The sequence below is a fragment of the Nerophis ophidion genome, linkage group LG10 (assembly GCF_033978795.1).
Source record: "Nerophis ophidion isolate RoL-2023_Sa linkage group LG10, RoL_Noph_v1.0, whole genome shotgun sequence".
NCBI lineage: Eukaryota > Metazoa > Chordata > Actinopteri > Syngnathiformes > Syngnathidae > Nerophis > Nerophis ophidion.
In genome coordinates, this window is record NC_084620.1 from 48,127,668 (window position 1) to 48,144,357 (window position 16,690).

General features: G+C 41.0%; 1 protein-coding gene across 1 annotated transcript in view; it reads left to right on the forward strand.

Annotated features, from left to right (window-relative positions):
• zdhhc17 (zinc finger DHHC-type palmitoyltransferase 17) overlaps positions 1-16,690 on the forward strand; it is a 90,879-nt gene that overhangs the window by 32,738 nt on the left and 41,451 nt on the right. The window contains exons 3-6 of the mRNA XM_061913989.1: positions 72-194; positions 265-342; positions 10,912-11,056; positions 12,152-12,216. Coding sequence (XP_061769973.1) covers positions 72-194; positions 265-342; positions 10,912-11,056; positions 12,152-12,216 — 411 coding nt within the window. The remainder of the gene's footprint in view (positions 1-71; positions 195-264; positions 343-10,911; positions 11,057-12,151; positions 12,217-16,690) is intronic.

The following is a 16,690-nucleotide window of genomic DNA, read 5'->3' on the forward strand; positions in this document are numbered from 1 at the left end:
CGAGCGACTGAATGCCCTGAGAATGCCTCTGTGCTGTCCACCGGGTTTCTCAAGCCGGCACTCTGCCACAGGTACGGCATCTTCGAGCGGTGCCGGGAGCTGGTGGAGGCCGGGTTCGACGTCCGGCAGCCAGACAAAGAAAATGTGACACTCCTCCACTGGGCTGCCATCAACAACAGGATAGACTTGGTCAAGTGAGGGCACCTTTTCTTGGCTTGATGTCTCGGGAGCGTGCGGTGGAATACTCACAAGTCTTCATTACAGGTACTACATATCAAAGGGAGCCATAGTGGACCAGCTGGGCGGAGACCTCAACTCCACACCTCTGCACTGGGCCACCAGGTACATACATGACTTAAAGTAGCTTTTTTCCCCTTACACTGGACATCACTGGTCATGTGACATCTCCTGACTCCGAACATTATATAGATAGCTTGCTCTCCACCTGCAAATGACCTTTTAAAGCCTCCCACGGTCTTCCCTCGCTGCGACGGTAACGGTAATCTTCATGGTCCTGTGTGGAAAATAACTTTCCACACTTAATTTCTACCTAATAAGTTATTTTCCCTTCTTTTTTTTCTCCCGTCCACTCACTCAGACAAAGCATGTTGTTGATGTAGATCAGGGGTCGGGAACCTTTTTGGCTGAGAGAGCCATGAAAGCCAAATATTTCAAAATGTATTTCCGTAAGAGCCATATAACATTTTTCAACACTGAATACAACTAAATTCATCCATTTTTAAGTATGACCAACATTTGTAGAGTATGATAAGTCTCTTATTCTTTTTAACAACATTGTTATTCTAAAAGTTTACCAATAATAAATATAATACTTCTTACCATTAATGCGACATCGTGAACAGGTGCGGTAGAAAACGGATGGTTGGATTAAAATGCATGAGAAGTTTTATGTTTTGAACGTTATTTTTTGAAACTGCGATTACCAGCGGAATTATTCATTACTTATCGTGTTAAGCAATGTCAGCTAAGATTTATCTGAGAGCCAGGTGCAGTCATCTGGCTCTAGAGCCATAGGTTCCCTACCCCTTGTTTAAGCATTAGACCCCTTTTTACCTGCACTCTGCCTTCCGCTGTTTCCCACATCTACAAAGCAATTAGCTACCGACTGCCACCTACTGATATGGAACAGTATTACACGGTTACTCGGCATAGCTCGGTTAGGAGAGTGGCCGTGCTAGCAACCTGAGGGTTCCAGGTTCGATTCCCGCTTCCGCCATTCTAGTCACTGCCGTTGTGTCCTTGGGCAAGACACTTTACACACCTTCCCCCAGTCCACCCACACTGTTTTAAAAGTAACTTAGATATTGGGTGTCACTTTGTAAAGCGCTTTGAGTCACTAGAGAAAAGCGCTATATAAATGTAATTATCTGAGAGCTATATGTAGTCATCAAAAGAGCCACATATGGCTCTAGAGCAGGGGTAGGGAACCTATGGCTCTAGAGCCAGATGACTGCACCTGGCTCTCAGATAAATCTTAGCTGACATTGCTTAACACGATAAGTAATGAATAATTCCGCTGGTAATCACAGTTTCAAAAATAACGTTCAAATCATAAAACTTCTCATGCATTTTAATCCAACCATCCGTTTTCTACCGCACCTGTTCACGATGTCGCATTAATGGTAAGAAGTATTATATTTATTATTGGTAAACTTTTAGAAGAACAATGTTGTTAAAAAGAATAAGAGACTTATCATACTCTACAAATGTTGGTCATACTTAAAAATAGACAAATTTAGTTGTATTCAGTGTTGAAAAATGTTATATGGCTCTTACGGAAATACATTTTGAAATATTTGGCTTTCATGGCTCTCTCAGCCAAAAAGGTTCCCAGCCCCTGCTCTAGAGCCATAGGTTCCCTACCCCTGATGTAGATCATGGGTGTCAAACTCTGGCCCGCCGTGTAATATCATTTGCCCCTTGAGGCAATATCAAATTCAACATTAGAACTGGCCCGCGGGTACTATACAGAGGCGGTGCTCATAATGCTCATACTTGCCAACCCTCCTGATTTTCCTGGAAGACTCCGGAAGTTCAGTGCCCCTCCCGAAAAGCTCCCAGGGCAACCATTCTCACGAATTTCTTCCGAATTTCTCATGATTTCCGCCCGGACAACAATATTGGGGGCGTGCCTTAGTGAATTAGTGAATGAATTCTATTTTTTTCTCTAGTGACTCAAAGCGCTTTACATTTGTAAACCCAATATCTAAGTCACATTTAAACCAGTTTGGGTGGCACAGGGAGCAGGTGGATATAGTGTCTTGCCTAAGGACACAACAGCAGTGACTAGGATGGCGGAAGTGGGGATCAAACTGGCAACCCTCAAGTTGCTGGCAGGGCCACTCTACCAACCGAGCTATACTACCCAAATCAAAAGTCCCATAATAAAAGCCACATTGTTGTGGTACTTTCTGCAGAGTCACTATAAGAGGAAATACAGCACTTCATCTGAGCACACACTTAACCAGTACAACCGTGTGACAACTTGCAAAAAAATATACATCTCTTTAAATTCACACTTGACTCTTATATATCGGTGCGATCGTAAGCATGACCAGATGCTAGCGTTAGCTTTGCGAACATCAAAGACAACACTAATCACACACAAACACACACACTGGTCGTTTCAATTTGGCGTATCCCCACACGTCTACTCAGCGTTTCCAGGACGTATACGCGTGAAAGTGTGCAGAATTGAGACACGGCCACTCTTTCCTACCACACTGTTTTTTTTCTCGGTAAATGTTGATCCCGGCAAGTAGAAACGTGAGATGGATCGTTCTTTGATGCATCTCCCGCAAGAGTCTTTGCTTTAAAGGGGAACATTACCCCATTTTAAGAAGGATTAAAACCAATAAAAATCATTTCTCAGTAGCTTATTTTATTTTTCTAAGTTCTTCTCAAAATTTTACCCATCACGCAATATCCCGAAAAACGGCTTCAAAGTGCCTAATTTTCACCATCGGTATATCTACCCGTCAATTATCCTGTGACGTCACAGCGTGAAACCACTAGAAACAAACGTGGCAAATAGCACAGAAAGGTATAGTGATAGTAGCTCGGATTAAGACTCGGATTTCAGCGGCGTAAGCGATTCAACAGATTGAAAAAGATGGTTGGAGTGTGGAGGCAGGTAGCAAAAACAAAATTGAAGAAGAAACTGAAGCTATTGAGCCATATCGCGACAGACAGCGGCACGGGAGGAAGCGAGGACGAATTCGACGATCGCCTTCTAACCAACGATTGGTATGTGTTTGTTTGGCATTACATGTAGGTGGAGGGAAAGGCTGGATGCAAATATAGCTACAAATGAGGCATAATGATGCAATATGTACATACAGCTAGCCTAAATAGCATGTTAGCATCGATTAGCTTGCAGTCATGCCGTGACCAAATATGTCTGATTAGCACACTCCACACAAGTCAATAACATCAACAAAACTCACCTTTGTGCATTCATGCACAACGTTATAAGTTTGGTGGACAAAATTAGACAAAAAAAGAAATTGCAGAAATCACTTCTTAGCCAGGACATCCAGGGGGTTTACCTCGCTCGTCTGCGGGAAGGGACTGCCGTCGTCCCTGAATAGCTCGCGCACTTCGGCAGATTCAGTGGTCTGTTTTCCAATATTGCAGATTTCTTTGACTTTATCGTTGGAAATGCATCTGCTTTGATTGTCACAGGATATCCACACATTCTTGCCATCTCTGTCGTAGCATAGCTGTCGTCGGTAAAGTATGCGGAACAAACGAGGGACTTTCGCATCTTTTGGCCACTGGTGCAACTTGAATCCGTCCCTGATCGTGTTGTTACACCCTCCGACAACACACCGACGAGGCTTGATGTCTCCAAGGTACGGGAAAACGGTCGAAAAAATGGAAAATAAAGGAGCTGATTTGACTTGGTGCGTGTATTGAGAAAATGGCGGATCTTAGACTTAGACTTAGTCAAAATTTAATGATCCACAAGGGAAATTGTTCAACACAGTAGCTTAGGAAGCACTACTGATGATGCGCACCCGTAAATTATTTTATCCTTCAGGTCTTCCATTCACGTTCACTGTTCACCTACAAGGCCACCAAGTGTATGTGCTCACAAAGGATGCAAACACCTCATTCTGTGTTAATTTGTTTTAGGAGTCTTTTTACATGCTTTTTAGGAGTATTTTTACGTGTTTTATGAGTTTTTTACGTGTTTTAGGAGTCTAATGTGTTTTAGGAGTCTTACTATATGTTTTAGGAGTCTTAATGTGTTTTAGGAGTATTTTACGTTTTAGATGTCACTGTGCATCTCTTCGGAGTCATTTTATGTGTTTTGGAGTCGTTTTTAATATTTTAGAAGTTGGTTGTTGTGTTTTTAAATGTTTTACTAGTCATTTTAATGTGTTAAGTGATTTTATGCATTTGTGTTTCGCACAAGAGGTAGAACGTCTCACTCTGTGTTTTCTGGAATCTTAGTTACAATGATGGAAAGTGTAAGGATGGAAAGGACAATGCAGGTATAAATAGACTAGGTATAGCAATGTAAAATATAACATATCTGCAAATATATACAATATATACTTAATATGTGTACAGTATATTGTATATACTGATATAATATGTCTATAACATATATACAATATATACCAATTGCTATGTACACTATCACAGTATATTTGGCAGCCCCAGCATAAAAAAGAGAGTAAGTCCAGCAGAAAATAGAATATAGACATTAAAAACAAAGAGAAGTAGCTGACATAGAAGGTGTCAGGTAATAGTATCTGTTGCTGTATGGGGAGTGATTATACAGCTGGATGGAGTGTGGAATGAAGGAGTTCTTGAATCGCACAGTGCCGTTTAGGAAGCTGAAGGAGCCTGTTGGAGTATGAACTCCGTTGTCCCTCAATTGTCTGGTGGAGTGGGTGGGCAGGATTGTCCATGATGGCCAGCAGTTTTTTCCAGTGTCCTCCTGTCTCTCACTGATACAAACGCCTCCAACTGCGAGCCAATAGTTTGTCCGGCTTACCGGATCAGTTTATCAATCCGGTTTGAGTCCCTTTTGCTGGTGCTGCTCTATGGAGACAGAACCCTGGCATTAATAGTTGGCATTGAAAATAAAATTTGGCATTGTAATTACGATTTTTGGCAGCGAAAATTAAATTTGGCATTGTAATAAAAGTTGTATTGACACTGAAAAAAGAAGTATTGGCATTGAATAATGTCATTTTCAATATCAGTCACAGGCCCGCCCTCCTACTCCCACTCACTCCCCCCAAGGCTTTGAGGCGTGTTCACGCGTCCCTAGCCCCTCCCCTCAGACACTCCCCCTCCACGCCAAAACCCTGACAGTAACTTGGCATTGAAAAAAAGAACATTGAAACCGAAAAGAAAAAAAATTGAAACTGAAAACCAGTGAGACTGGGGGGAAATAGAGTGTAAAAACACACACACTGAAAAAAGATGGACATGAAGAAGAATTCTAAAGACTGATATTGAAAACGACATTATTCAATGCCAATACTTCCTTTTTTCAGTGTCAATGCAACTTTTTATCACAATGCCAAATTTAATTTTCGCTGCCAAAAATCGTAATTATAACGCCAAATTTTATTTTCAATGCCAACTATTAATGTCAGGGTTCTGTCTCCATACTGCTCCCCCAACAAACCACAGCGAAGTGCAGGGCACTGGCCACAACAGACTGATAAAAGATCTCCAACAGCTTGCTGCACACATTAAAGGACCTAAGCTTCCTCAGGAAAAAGAGTCTGCTCATTCCCTTCTTGTAAACTGCATGGCAGTTGTCCTTCCAGTCCAGTCTGCTGTTCAAATGAACTCCCGGGTACTTATATTGCCCCACCACTGCCACCTCCCGGCCCTGGATCTTGATGGATCGCTTCATGTTGTGACGTCACGGGTGAAAGGTCATCGCTCCGACAGGCTAACAATTGTAAGGCGTTTAAATCGCCAAATTCACCCTTTTAGAGTTCGGAAATCGGTTAAAAAAACATATGGTATTTTTTCTGCAACATCGAGGTATATATTGAAGCTTACATAGGTCTGGTGATAAAGTTCCCCTTTAACACAAAGAGGACAAAAGAAAGGACAGCAACTATTTACAGCGCAAGTGAAAAAAACATTTGCATCTTTGTGTTTCTCTTCAGTTCCGAGCTAAATTAGCGCTTCCCCCCGACATCTCTAAGTCCCGGACATCGGCTACCATGGCTTACTCCTCTTGCGAGGTCACTTTTTTTGTTCTAACACAGACTTGAAGCTCTAGGCCACAAACGACAAACTGATTGGACGCTCAACTTCCTCCTGCGTCACCATCATCGAACGCTTTCCCTTTGAAACATGCAACCACCAAAACACGACAGAGGAAGGAAAAAAATGTACACGGCTGGACGTCAAGACAGACACTTATTTTGGAGGGACACACACACACCCTAGTCAGCATATTCAGCACGGACAGCAGCACGCTGATATCGTCTGAATTTTCCTCCTCTTACATTCAGGCCGTTGTCACATGCAAACTGTGCGAAGGGGGACATGTAGTTGGAATCGTAGGCCAGGTTGTGAGCTTGCTTTGCTATTCTCTGCGCCGTCTGCAGGATGCTGTCGTAGTTTGTGGCCTTAAACTCCTCTACAACCTGTCGCCACGTCCGCTTTTACTCCGTACCAAGTCACATCATATAAGCGGCTCGTGCACACACATAAGTGAATGCAAGGCATACTTGGTCAACAGCCATACAGGTCACACTGAGGGTGGCCGTATCCAACCATACATCTTCTTCCGCTTATCCGAGGTCAGGTTGCGGGGGCAGCAGCCTAAGTAGGGAAGCCCAGACTCTCCTCTCCCCAGCCACTTTGTCCAGCTCTTCCCGGGGAATCCCGAGGCGTTCCCAGGCCGGCCGGGAGACATAGTCTTCCCAACGTGTCCTGGGTCTTCCCCGTGGCCTCCTACCGGTCAGACGTGCCCAAAACACCTCCATAGGGAGGCTTTCGGGTGGCATCCTGACCAGATGCCTGAACCACATCATCTGGCTCCTCTCGATGTGGAGGAGCAGCGGCTTTACTTTGAGTTCCTCCCGGATGACAGAGCTTCTCACCCTATCGCTAAGGGAGAGCCCCGCCACCCGGCGGAGGAAACTCACTTTGACCGCTACCCGTGATCTTGTCCTTTCGGTCATAACCCAAATCTCATGACCATAGGTGAGGATGGGAACGTAGATCGACCGGTAAATTGAGAGCTTTGCCTTCCGGCTCAGCTCCTTCACCACAAGGGATCGATACAGCGTCTGCATTACTGAAGACGCCGCACCGATCAGCCTGTCGGTCTCACCATCCACTCTTCCCCCACTCGTGAACAAGACTCCGAGGTACTTGAACTCCTCCACTTGGGGTAAGGTCTCCTCCCTAACCCGGAGATGGCACTCCACCCTTCTCCGGGCGAGAACCATGGACTCGGACTTGGAGGTGCTGATTTTCATCCCAGTCGCTTCACACTCGGCTGCGGGCCGATTGGGTGGCCGTATAAACAACTTGAACACTGTTACAAATATGCGCCACACTGTGAAACCACACCATACAAGAATGACAAACACGTTTCGGGAGAACATCTGGACCGCAACACAGCATAAACACAACAAAACAAATACCCAGAAACCCTTGCAGCACTAACTCTTTGTGGACGCTAAAATATACACCCCCTGTTACCACCAAACCTGCCCACCTCGTTATTTTATTTTCAAATTTATTAGCCTGTGGAAAAAGTAATGTTGATATTTACCTCAGAACTTTTTTATTTAAATGTTATTTATATCCATTGATGTTTTTTCGTTTGTTTTGTTGAAGGTTGATTTTGCACTATTAAGTTATACAAGCGTTGCTTGTTCCATATTCAGTGTTAAAGCAAATCGGCGTAGCAAACTGAGCAATAACTAACGTTTTATTCATGCACTTTCTCTTGCTACTTCAAGGCTTGAATGTTTGATTCATTCATTATTCTTGTGTTATTTTCAAATTTATTATTAGCCTGTGGAAAAAGTTTATTCTGATTTTAACCTCAGAAGGCAGCAAATTGAAAAGAGGCATTCAATTTTTATTTCAATTTTATTTGATATGCCATTGATATTTTTTTTTCACTTTAAAGTTATATAAGCCTTGCTTGTTCAATTTTCCATGCAGAACTTGTTTGGGTCACTATTAAAAGGTTAATTTGTTCAACTTTGGCCCACGGCTTTGTTCAGTTTTGAAATTTTGGCCCACTTTGTATTTGAGTTTGACACCCCTGATGTAGATTATCTATATCTGCTGTTGTTTCTTTTGAAGAAACCAGAATATAAAACGTGTTCAGCTCAATTTTCGGTTATTTCCCCTTTTTTTGTTTAAGTACATAACTCCACATGTGTTCAGTAATAGTTGTGATGCCTTCAGGGACAAATCTACAATGGAAATAGTCATGAAAATACAGAAAAGGCATTGAAATGAGAATGTATGTCCAAACCTTTGGCCTGTACTGTCCATCCATCCATCCATTTCCTACCGCTTGTCCCTTTGGGGGTCGCGATCAGTATGACGATCCTCCTGGAAGGGGTGTATCCTTTTATGAAGGATGCCTGTGCTTGACTTAGTTTAAAGGGGATCATTATCACCAGACCTATGTAAGCGTCAATATATACCTTGATGGTGCAGTAAAAAGACCATATATTTTTTTAACCGATTTTCGAACTCTAAATGGGTGAATTTTGGCGAATTAAACGCCGTTCTGTTTATCGCTCTGGAGGGGATGACGTCAGAATGTGACGTTGCCGAGGTAATACAGCCGCCATTTTCATTTTCAACCCATTGTAAACATTGGGTCTCAGCTCTGTTATTTTCCGTTTTTTTGACTATTTTTTGGAACCTTGGAGACATCATGCCTCGTCGGTGTGTTGTCGGAGGGTGTAACAACACTAACAGGGAGGGATTCAAGCTGCACCACCGGCCCGAAGATGCGAAAATGTCTGCCACCAGACCCCCATTGAATGTACCAAAGTGGCTCCACATTTTACCGGCGATGACAGACATGGCACAGAGATGTATAGATAACCTGCAGGTGCATTTGCAACGATAAAGTCAACAAAATCACAAAGGTGAGTTTTGTTGATGTTGACTTATGTGCTAATCAGACATATTTGGTCGCGGCGTGACTGCCAGCTAATCGATGCTAACATGCTACGCTAATCGACGCTAACATGCTATTTACCGGCGGTGCTAAAGCAGACATGGCACAGAGATGTATGGATAACCTGCAGATGCATTTGTAAAGATAAAGTCACAGAAATCACAAAGGTGAGTTTTGTTGATGTTGACTCCCAGCTAATCGATGCTAACATGCTATGCTAATCGATGCTAACATGCTATTTACCGGCGGTGCTAAAGCTGACATGGCACAGAGATGTATGGATAACCTGCAGATGCATTTGCAACTATATTACGTTTCCTTCCACCCACATTTAATGCAAAAAAAAACACTTAACTAATCGAAGGATTTAAGTTGCTCCAGTGTCACAAAATGCGAAAGTCCTGATCGTTTGGTCCGCACATTTTACCGGCGATGCTAACGCAGCTATTCTGCTATGCTATGGTTATGAATAGCGTCAATAGCTTTTCGCTCAATAGCTTCAGTTTCTTCTTCAATACTTTCATACTCCAACCATCCGTTTCAATACATGCGTAATCTGTTGATTCGAGTCTGAATCCGAGCTAAGGTCGTTATATCTTGCTGTGCTATTCGGCATTGTTTGTTTACATTGGCAGCACTGTATGACGTCACAGGGAAATGGATAGTGGCATCGCAAATAGCGAAAATCAAGCACTTTAAAGCTTTATTAGGGATATTCGGAGACCGGTAAAATTTTGAAAAAAACTTCAAAAAATACAACAAGCCACTGGGAACTGATTTTTATTGTTTTTAACCCTTTTGAAATTGTGATTATGTTCCCCTTTAACGTGGGGGAGACTGGTGCACAGACAGTCACCACACAACCCTTGACAGAATCGGGTCGGGGTCTAGTGGCATGGAGTCCAAAACGACTGGGGACCCTTTTCCGCTGCAGCCTTCTTCCGCCATTGCAAGCGGTTGTGGTAGTTCTTAAATCTACTGTCTTTCGCCATTGAGGTCTTCGCCGTATCCCTGGTTAGGGTTCAGTCAGGTACTAGGCCTTTGCCAAGGGCCACCTGGGGTAACAGTAGTAAAGGGGTTAACCTCCTAGAGCCCCAAGGCCCCATAGAGGAGCCTCCACTTTAAAGTCCTGCCCAGGACACAGGTGGAGGCTATCTTAGCTGAATTCGGGTGGAAGGCGGGGCACACCCTGGACAAGTCGCCAGCTCATCTCAGGGCCAACACAGATAGACAGACAACATTCACACTCACATTCACACACTCGGGACCAATTTACTGTTGCCAATCAACCTATCCCCAGGTGCATGTCTTTGGAGGTGGGAGGAGCCTATCCCCAGGTGTATGTCTTTGGAGGTGGGATGAGCCTATCCCCAGGTGAATGTCTTTGGAGGTGGGAGGAAGCTGGAGTACCCAGAGGGAACCCACGCAGTCACGGGGAGAACGCGCAAACTCCACACAGAAAGATCCCGAGCCCGGGTTTGAACTCAGGGCTTCTCAGGACCTTCGTATTGCCCGGCACATGCACCAACCCCTGTACCACCGTGCTGCCCTGCCCGTACTGTATATCAGTCAAATCTCAGTACCTTAACATGTCCGGTTACACAAAGGGCCCGGCGTTAAACCCTGATATTGTGATGAAAACAGACAGCCACAGAGGCGTACAATGCAACAGTGCATTATTAAATGAAAGTCATCTTGCGCCTCCTCCGGGGACACATTATTGTGCCTTCTGTTTTTTCCAGACAAGGCCACCTAGCCATGGTGGTGCAGCTTATAAAGTACGGCTCCGACCCGTCTTTAATCGATGGCGAAGGATGCAGCTGCGTACACCTGGCCGCCCAGTTCGGCCACACCTCCATTGTTGCCTACCTTATCGCCAAGGGACAGGTAAGAGTTGCACTCTCGACTTGTGTCTGTACGTGATGTACGACTGTTCTCCACTAGAGGGAGACATTGGACTGAGATGTTTCCCTCATGGGTGGTCGCCTAATGCAGTGGTTCTCAACCTTTTTTCAGTGATGTACCCTCTGTGAGCATTTTTTGATTCAAGTGCCCCCTTATCTGGGCAAAGCATTTTTGGTTGAAAAATAGAGATAAAGAAGTCAAATACAGCTCTATGTAATCAGTTTCTGATATATTAAATTGTATAACAGTGCAAAAATATTGCTCATTTGTAGTGGTCTTTCTTGAACTATTTGGAAAAAAAGATATAAAGATAACTAAAAACTTGTTAAAAATAAACAATAATATTAATAATAGATTTTTTTGTCAAAAGCAAACAACCTCAAAGTGCTACAGTGTATTTAAAAAAAACATAAATAAAAAAAAATATATATATATATAGTAAAAATAAATAAAATATAGAAACTAGAACAGCCTAATAGCTAAAACTAGTATGTATATATCCATAAAAAGGCTTTTTAACAAAAAAAAAAAAAAAAAGAAGGGTTTTTAAGCCTTTTTTAAAAGCATCAACAGTCTGAGGTGCCCTCAGGTGGTCAGGGAGCGAAGGTGTCGTGTGGAGGATTTGGGGGTGAGTAGTTCTTTGAGGTAGAGGGGGGAATCTCCATGGAGGCACTGGTGATTCAATTATAAATAAAGATTTCTACACATAGAAGTAATCATCAACCTTAAAATGCCCTCTATGGGGATTGTAATAGAGATCCATCTGGATTCATGAACTTAATTCTAAACATTTCTTCACAAAAAAAGAAATCTTTACATCAGTATTTATGGAACATGTCCACCAAAAATGTAGCTGTCAACACTGAATATTGCATTGTTGCATTTCTTTTCACAGTTTATGAACTGACATTCATATTTTGTATTATTCAATAAATATATTTATAAAAATGTTTGGAATCGTTGCTATTTTTAGAATATTGAAAAAAAAATCTCCCGTACCCGTTGGCATACCTTCAAGTACCCCCATTTGAGAACCACTGGCCTAATGCATGCATTCCTCTTCTTCCCGCACGGCAGGATGTCGACATGATGGATCAGAATGGCATGACTCCTCTTATGTGGGCAGCCTACAGGACACACAGGTGTGTACATGTGCTTCTATCAGCTTCAGCTTTTTATCCTTTGTTTTGCCCCTAAAACAAATTTGGGAAAACCCAACGCAGGATGTCTTAAGTCGATACATCCGACTTTGACGCAAGCGGAGCTTCAAGTACGCCAGAACTTTTCTATAAATGAACATCTAAGTCAGAACATTTTGAAATAAAAGTACAGCAATTTATAGATTACCGTTTTTTCGGACCTTAGTAAAGTGAAGTGACTTGTATTTATATAGCGCTTTTCTCTAGTGACTCAAAGCGCTTTGACATAGTGAAACCCAATATCTAAGTTACATTTAAACCAGTGTGGGTGGCACTGGGAGCAGGTGGGTAAAGTGTCTTGCCCAAGGACGCAACGGCAGTAACTAGGATGGCGGAAGCGGGGATCGAACCTGGAACCCTCAAGTTGCGGGCACGGCCACTCTACCAACAGAACTATACCGCCCCCTACCCCACCTTAGGGCGTACTGCCGATGAGCGTGTCTAATCAGGTCTAATTTCATACAAAAGGCGCTTCCGATTATATAAACCCCATTTCCATATGAGTTGGGAAATTGTGTTAGATGTAAATATAAACGGAATACAATGATTTGCAAATCATTTTCAACCCATATTCAGTTGAATATGCTACAAAGACAACATATTTGATGTTCAAACTGATAAACGTTTTTTTTTTTACAAATAATCATTAACTTAAGAATTTAATGCCAGCAACACGTGACAAAGAAGTTGTGAAAGGTGGCAATAAATACTGATAAAGTTGAGGAATACTCATCAAACAGTTATTTGGAACATCCTACAGGTGTGCAGGCTATTTAAAGTAAAGTACCAATGATAGTCACACACACACTAGGTGTGATGAAATTTGTCCTCTGCATTTGAGCTGGGAACAGGTGGGTGCCATTATTGGGTATAAAAACAGATTTCCAAAAAATGCTCAGTCTTTCACAAGAAAGGATGGGGCGAGGTACACCCCTTTGTCCACAACTGCGTGAGCAAACAGTTTAAGAACAATGTTTCTCAAAGTGCAATTGAAAGAAATTTAGGGATTTCAACATCTACGGTCCATAATATCATCAAAAGGTTTAGAGAATCTGGAGAAATCACTCCATGTAAGCGGCATGGCTGGAAACCAACATTGAATGACTGTGACCTTCGATCCCTCAGAAGGCACTGTATCAAAAACCGACATCAATCTCTAAAGGATATCACCACATGGGCTCAAGAACACTGAAGAAAACCACTGTCACTTACATCTGTAAGTGCAAGTTAAAGCTCTACTATGCAAAGCAAAAGCCATTTATCAACAACATCCAGAAACACCGCCAGCTTCTCTGGGCCCGAGATCATCGAAGATGAACTGATGCAAAGTGGAAAAGTGTTCTGTGGTCTGACGAGTCCACATTTCAAATTGTTTTTGGAAATATTCGACATCGTGTCATCCGGACCAAAGTATTAGTACCGTATTTTCCGCACTATAAGGCGCATAGAATAGACGCTACAGCAGAGGGTGGGGTTACGTTATACATCCTTTTGATCAGGGGTCACCAAAGCTGTGCCCGCGGGCACCAGGTCGCCCTTACGGACCAGATGAGTCGCCCGCTGGCCTGTTCTGAAAATAGCTCAAATAGCAGCACTTACCAGTGAGCTGCCTCTATTTTTAAAATGTTATTTATTTACTAGCAAGCTGGTCTCGCTTTGCTCGACATTTTTGATTCTAATAGAATTTGAAAATCCAAGAAAATATTTTTAAAGACTTGGTCTTCACTTGTTTAAATAAATTCATTTATTTTTTTACTTTGCCTCCTATAACTCACAGAAAGACAATTTTAGAGAATAAAATACAACCTCAAAAATTATTTTAGGATTTTTAAACACATACATTTTTACCTTTTAAATTCCTTCCTCTTCTTTCCTGACAGTTAAATCAATGTTCAGGTAAATTCTTTTTTTTTTTTTATTGTAAAGAATAATAAATACATTTTAATTTAATTCTTCATTTTAGCTTCTGTTTTTTCGACAAAGAATATTTGTGAAATATTTCTTCAAACTTATTATGATTAAAATTCAAAAAAATTATTCTGGCAAATCTAGAAAATCTGTAGAATAAAATTTTAATCATATTTCAAAGTCTTTTGAATGTCTTTACAATTTGTGTTCTGGATAAACTAAAATAAATAATGATTTGTCTTTGTTAGAAATAGCGCTTTGTCCAATTAGTTATATATTCTAACAAAGTACAGATTGGATTTTAACCTATTTAAAACATGTCATCAAAATTCGAAAATTAATCTTAATCAGGAAAAATCACTGTTGATGTTCCATAAATTATTTTTTTTAATTTTTTTTTCAAAAAGATTCGAATTAGCTAGTTTTGCTCTTCTTTTATTCGGTTGAATTTTGAATTTTAAAGAGTCGAAATTGAAGATAAACTACGTTTCAAAATTAAATTTAAATTTCTTTCCTGTTTTCTCCTCTTTTAAACCGTTCAATTAAGTGTGTTTTTCATCATTTATTCTCTACAAAAAACCTTCCGTAAATGGAAAAAAGATGTACGAAGGAATGACTGATAGAAATACTCCTTCTTTTATATATATATTTATATTTATTTATTAAAGGTAAATTGAGCAAATTGGCTATTTTTGGCAATTTATTTAAGCGTATATCAAACTGGTAGCCCTTCGCATTAATCAGTACTCAAGAAGTAGCTCTTGGTTTCAAAAAGGTTGGTAACCCCTGTTTTAGATAAAGCTGGGCTAAAGGGAACGTCAACAAAACAGTCAAATAGGTCAGTCAAACTTTATTAATAGATTACAAACCAGCGTTCTGACAACTCCGTTCACTCCCAAAATGAATAAACAGCTGTTTTATTATTTTCCCCGATTCAATAAAAGAGTAAAAAAACTGTCTGATACTGTTACGGTAAATCAAACGTTAGTGCAATCACAATATAGTAACACTCAAAATAGTGCAAAGCAATAATATATCAATAACTTAACGTTGCTCAAACAATAATGTCACACAATACAACACACAAAATAAACATGTAAATCTCTCTTTATTAAGTTATTCCTCATCCACGAATCCCTCAAATTATTCTTCTTCAGTGTTCGAATTAAACAGTTGGGCGAATACGGCATCCAACGTCGAAGTCGTCATTAAACGAGTCAGTGTCGCTGCTGTTAATGCTAAATTCTCTCGCTGCTGCTCTATTCCTGTGTTCTACTGTATGACTAATCGCCTTGAGTTTAAACTCTGCGTCGTAAGCGTGTCTCTTAATAGGAGCCATTTTGGGGTCTTTACATAAACACACAGAAACGGCACGCCTCCCGCAGTCATATATCTCAGCATGCACCGTGCGCTTCTTCTTCTACGGGGGAAAATTATGTCGGCGGCTGCTTACCGTAGTTGCGCACTGTCAGCTTTTGAGAAAATTTGAAGTTTTTAGGTGCGCCTTATAGTGCGGAAAATACGGTAATTGACCGCAGTACACACGTCCTCACAAAACGTAACGCGAGGACCCCCTGTGCTAGTTGTTTTCCGTCAGGTTTGTTTGACTGATTGAAACTTTTATTAGTAGATTGGATTCATCGTCCGGCGATGGTTTGGTTTTCAAGCAGGAATATGTTCTACATTTATGCGGCAAAAATGTTGCTACAAATTGTAGCACCACTGCTTATGTAGCATCATTTGAAAAGTCACCCGCTAGAGCAGGGGTCACCAACGCGGTGTCCGCGGGCACAAGGTCGCCCGTAAGGACCAGATGAGTCGCCCGCTGGCCTGTTCTAAAAATAGCTCAAATAGCAGCACTTACCAGTGAGCTGCCTCTATTTTTTTTAATTTTATTTCTTTACTAGCAAGCTGGTCCCGCTTTGCTCGACATTTTTAATTCTAAGAGAGACAATACTCAAATAGAATTTGAAAACTCAAGAAAATATTTTAAAGGCTTGGTCTTCACTTGTTTAAATGAATTCATTTGTTTTTTTTACTTTGCTTCTTATAACTTTCAGAAAGACAATTTTAGAGAAAAAAATACAACCTTAAAAATGATTTTAGGATTTTTAAACACATATACCTTTTTACCTTTTAAATTCCTTCCTCTTCTTTCCTGACAATTTAAATAAATGTTCAAGGAAATGTATTTTTTTTATTGTGAAGAATAATAAATACATTTTAATTTAATTCTTTATTTTAGCTTCTGTTTGTTTGACAAAGAAAATTTGCGAAATATTTCTTCAAACTTATTATGGTTAAAATAAAATAAAAATATTCTGTCAAATCTAGAAAATCTGTAGAATCAAATTAAAATTTTATTTCAAAGTCTTTGGAATTTCTTTTGAAATTTTTGTTCTGGAAAATCTAGAAGAAATAATGATTTGTCTTTGTTAGAAATATAGCTTGGTCCAATTTGTTATATATTCTAACAAAGTGCAGATTGGATTTAAACCTATTCAAAACA